This window comes from Monopterus albus, unplaced genomic scaffold (genome assembly GCF_001952655.1).
Source record: "Monopterus albus unplaced genomic scaffold, M_albus_1.0 scaffold98.1, whole genome shotgun sequence".
Lineage (NCBI taxonomy): Eukaryota > Metazoa > Chordata > Actinopteri > Synbranchiformes > Synbranchidae > Monopterus > Monopterus albus.
The window spans coordinates 1,236,467-1,239,704 of record NW_018127978.1 but is presented as its reverse complement, the minus strand read 5'-3'; the positions used below and the strand labels follow the sequence as shown (position 1 = coordinate 1,239,704).

At 45.4% G+C, this 3,238-nt stretch overlaps 1 protein-coding gene across 1 annotated transcript in view; it reads right to left on the bottom strand.

Annotated features, from left to right (window-relative positions):
- The window catches only part of sgta (small glutamine rich tetratricopeptide repeat co-chaperone alpha), a 17,711-nt gene that overhangs the window by 2,067 nt on the left and 12,406 nt on the right, over positions 1–3,238 (bottom strand). Inside the window, 7 exon segments of the mRNA XM_020609052.1 lie at positions 848–951; positions 953–1,022; positions 1,111–1,148; positions 1,987–2,049; positions 2,128–2,263; positions 2,766–2,870; positions 3,132–3,231. Of these exon segments, the coding sequence (XP_020464708.1) occupies positions 848–951; positions 953–1,022; positions 1,111–1,148; positions 1,987–2,049; positions 2,128–2,263; positions 2,766–2,870; positions 3,132–3,231 (616 nt within the window).

The following is a 3,238-nucleotide window of genomic DNA, read 5'->3' as shown; positions in this document are numbered from 1 at the left end:
ATGGGGTGTTTTTCAGCTGCAGGGACAGGACGACTGGTTGCAATCGAGGGAAGGATGAATGTGGCCAAGTACAGGGATATCCTGGACGAACACCTTCTCCAGAGTGCTCAGGACCTCAGGCTGGGCCGAAGGTTCACCTTCCAACATGACGATGACCCTAAGCACACAGCTAAAATAACGAAGGAGCGGCTTCACAATAACTCCGTGACTGTTCTTGAATGGTCCAGCCAGAGCCCTGACTTAAACCCAATTGAGCATCTCTGGAGAGACCTGAAAATGTCAACCAATGTTTACCATCCAACCTGACAGAACTGGAGAGGATCTGCAAGGAGGAATGGCAGAGGATCCCCAAATGCAGGTGTGAAAAACTTGTTGCATCATTCCCAAAAAGACTCATGGCTGTATTAGCTCCAAAGGGTGCTTCTACTAAATACTGAGCAAAGGGTCTGAATACTTATGACCATGTGATATTTCAGTTTTTCTTTTTTAATAAATCTGCAAAAATGTCAAAAATTCTGTGTTTTTCTGTCAATATGGGGTGCTGTGTGTACATTAATGAGGAAAAGAATTAACTTAAATTATTTTAGCATATGGCTGCAATATAACAAAGAGTGAAAAATTTAAGGGGGTCTGAATCCTTTCCGTACCCACTGTACTCGCCAAATGGTGTTCATTTTGGGCCCCGCTTGTACTGATGAATTAATGCAGTGGAAATGGGACTACTGACACAATGTCAGTAGTCCCTGACACTGAGGTGAAGACCTCAGCCACCGTTTGAGAGTTTATAGCATAATTATCACGGACCAGCAGCTATAAAAGTATCAAGCCCTCTTTATCAGGTACGTACGCCTGGATCAAGCCTGATAGATCTCCAGGTCCAGCAGGTCCAGCAGGTCCTGCAGGTCCAGCAGGTCCAGCAGGTCCAGCAGGTCCAGCAGCTATGCGGAGCTCTGGGGGCTGCACCACCTCCTCCCCCTCCTCCCCCCACTCCACCGTATGCTCCGGACATCATACCAGACAACCTGGAAGAGAACAAAGAGACCAGACGTAAACTTAAACAAACTGAAAGGAAGAAAGTGACAACTGAAAGAGAAGGTAAACCCAACTTACATCTGCTGAGCCTGAGGGTTGTTCATCAGAGACGACGCCTGTGCACACAGAAAGAGATGTGTTAACACAGGACGAACTTTACTGAGTCCTGTTTGGAGAAACGAGCCCAGGTTAAACAGAGGGGAACACAGAGAAACAATGCCGTTACTGGACATGTCTCTGGAGGCTATTGATACACTCGGTGACTAAACATTTTTATTTAGAACCATGATAATGCTGCTGGCTTGTGCCACTCTGAAGCAGTTTGGGTGCTGCTGGGCTTCTCTGTGATAACACAGTTTAAATACATTAGTGTTATCAGCCTACTACATCATGTTTGTTGCTACGCAGCTCTGCTGGTTTCAGTCAGTAGCACACATTAGGAAATCCTGAGCTCAGTGTGATGGTCACGCCATGTCATGCATGTACCATTCACCAAAAACTGACAAGTTGTTTAAGTGCACAGAGGAAAATCCAGATGCTATTATATGTTGAAGCTCACACAAGATGACTGACGCCTGACCTCAAATTCAAAATGAACCTTTCATAGCTGGAGCTGAACAAACACGACTGTGGTGCAGTGTAATGGTAGTTTAGCAGGTTGGTTTCAGTCTGTGAGGAAAAAGCAGTTGAGCAAAGAGAAGCAGACATTCTGTACATCATTGTGTAAACATGAAAAATTAATAAGCACAAATAGACCATGAAAACAACTCCTGATCAACATGAGCTCAAGATGCACAATGAGACAAGCGGTTTCACTTTGTGATCCTATCATCTGATCTGATGTACACACTGCTCTGTATTCCTACACATAGCGATGTCTACTCAGCAACAGCACCAAATAAATGGCCATTGGTTTGGGCTCGCTCGTTTTGTGTCTGTCAGATGAAGCCTCACCATGTTCATGAAGCCAGGGTTACTGAGCAAACTGCCCAGGTCCACTCCACCCATCCCCGCTGTCTAAGAGAGGACACACACATCAATGCACATCCATCACTGAATCACTGCTCAGAAACACTGTTGGTCATCTCTTCTTACTGGACTGGATGTCTCCATCTTCTCCTCTGCGATCTTCAGGTTGGTTTTGTAGGTATCGTTGTCAGGGTCGAGCTCCAGAGCTTTCTTATAAAAACTCACTGCTTCTGTGTATTTACTGAGGCTGGCCAGAGCCAAGCTGAAACACAACAGTGAACACATCAGGACTCAAAATGAACAGCAGAAACGCAGTGTTTATGTTACCAGGAATGTGCATATGCATGTATGCGATTGCCCAACGCACCATCTCCAGCAGAATGATGTCACACACACACACAAAAAAAACTGAACCTGTGTCACTTTGGAGGAGCTCCTTGTGGTGCCAGTCCTCACTATGTAAACTCATGTAATGGGATAAACCCTAGTACGCCGACATTGGGTTGTACATGTCTAGATATTTTTATACCTCAGCAACCAACTTTCTCCTTCTACACTGACTGTTACAAGAGGCCAGAATGAGGGTCTTCACCTCACAAACAGAAGTTACAGTAGCCTGGATGTGACGACTGAGGAAGAAAAGCTAAAAGCACCAGCCAGTTGTTGACTGATTCAAAACGCACCTGCGTTACCTCTGGTGCGTCTTGAACTTTCTCTGCCTGTTTACAGCCAAACACTGAATTAAAGAGGGGGTGTGATCCTACCCCATCCTGCCATAGGCTTTGCTGTAGTTTGGGTCAATGCTGATGGCCTTCTCACAGTCCTGCACCGCCCCAGCGTAGTTCCCCATTTTACTGTATGCTGCAGCCCTGCACACACACACACACACACACACACAGCAAAATGCAGTTAGAGCCGACACAAGTAGTAGATACAGTCAAGTCAATAGACAGAAAATAATAGTTCACTACTTTCATAACCCAATTGTTTTAACAAAGATACTGTATTTTTGTTGGTTCCAGTGATGGGATCAACCAGATCAGGAATTGGTCCATCCCTGATATTTCACTATGCAGGTAACAAGCATGTAAATGCCTCAGGTGCTTCTGAAGCTCCGGACTCATGCTGACCTATTGCAGTAATAGACAGCGTTCTGAGGGTTGATACTGATGGCCTTGGAGTAAAACTCAATAGCAGCTGCAAAGTTGTCCACCTTCATCTGGTCATTGCCTGCAAT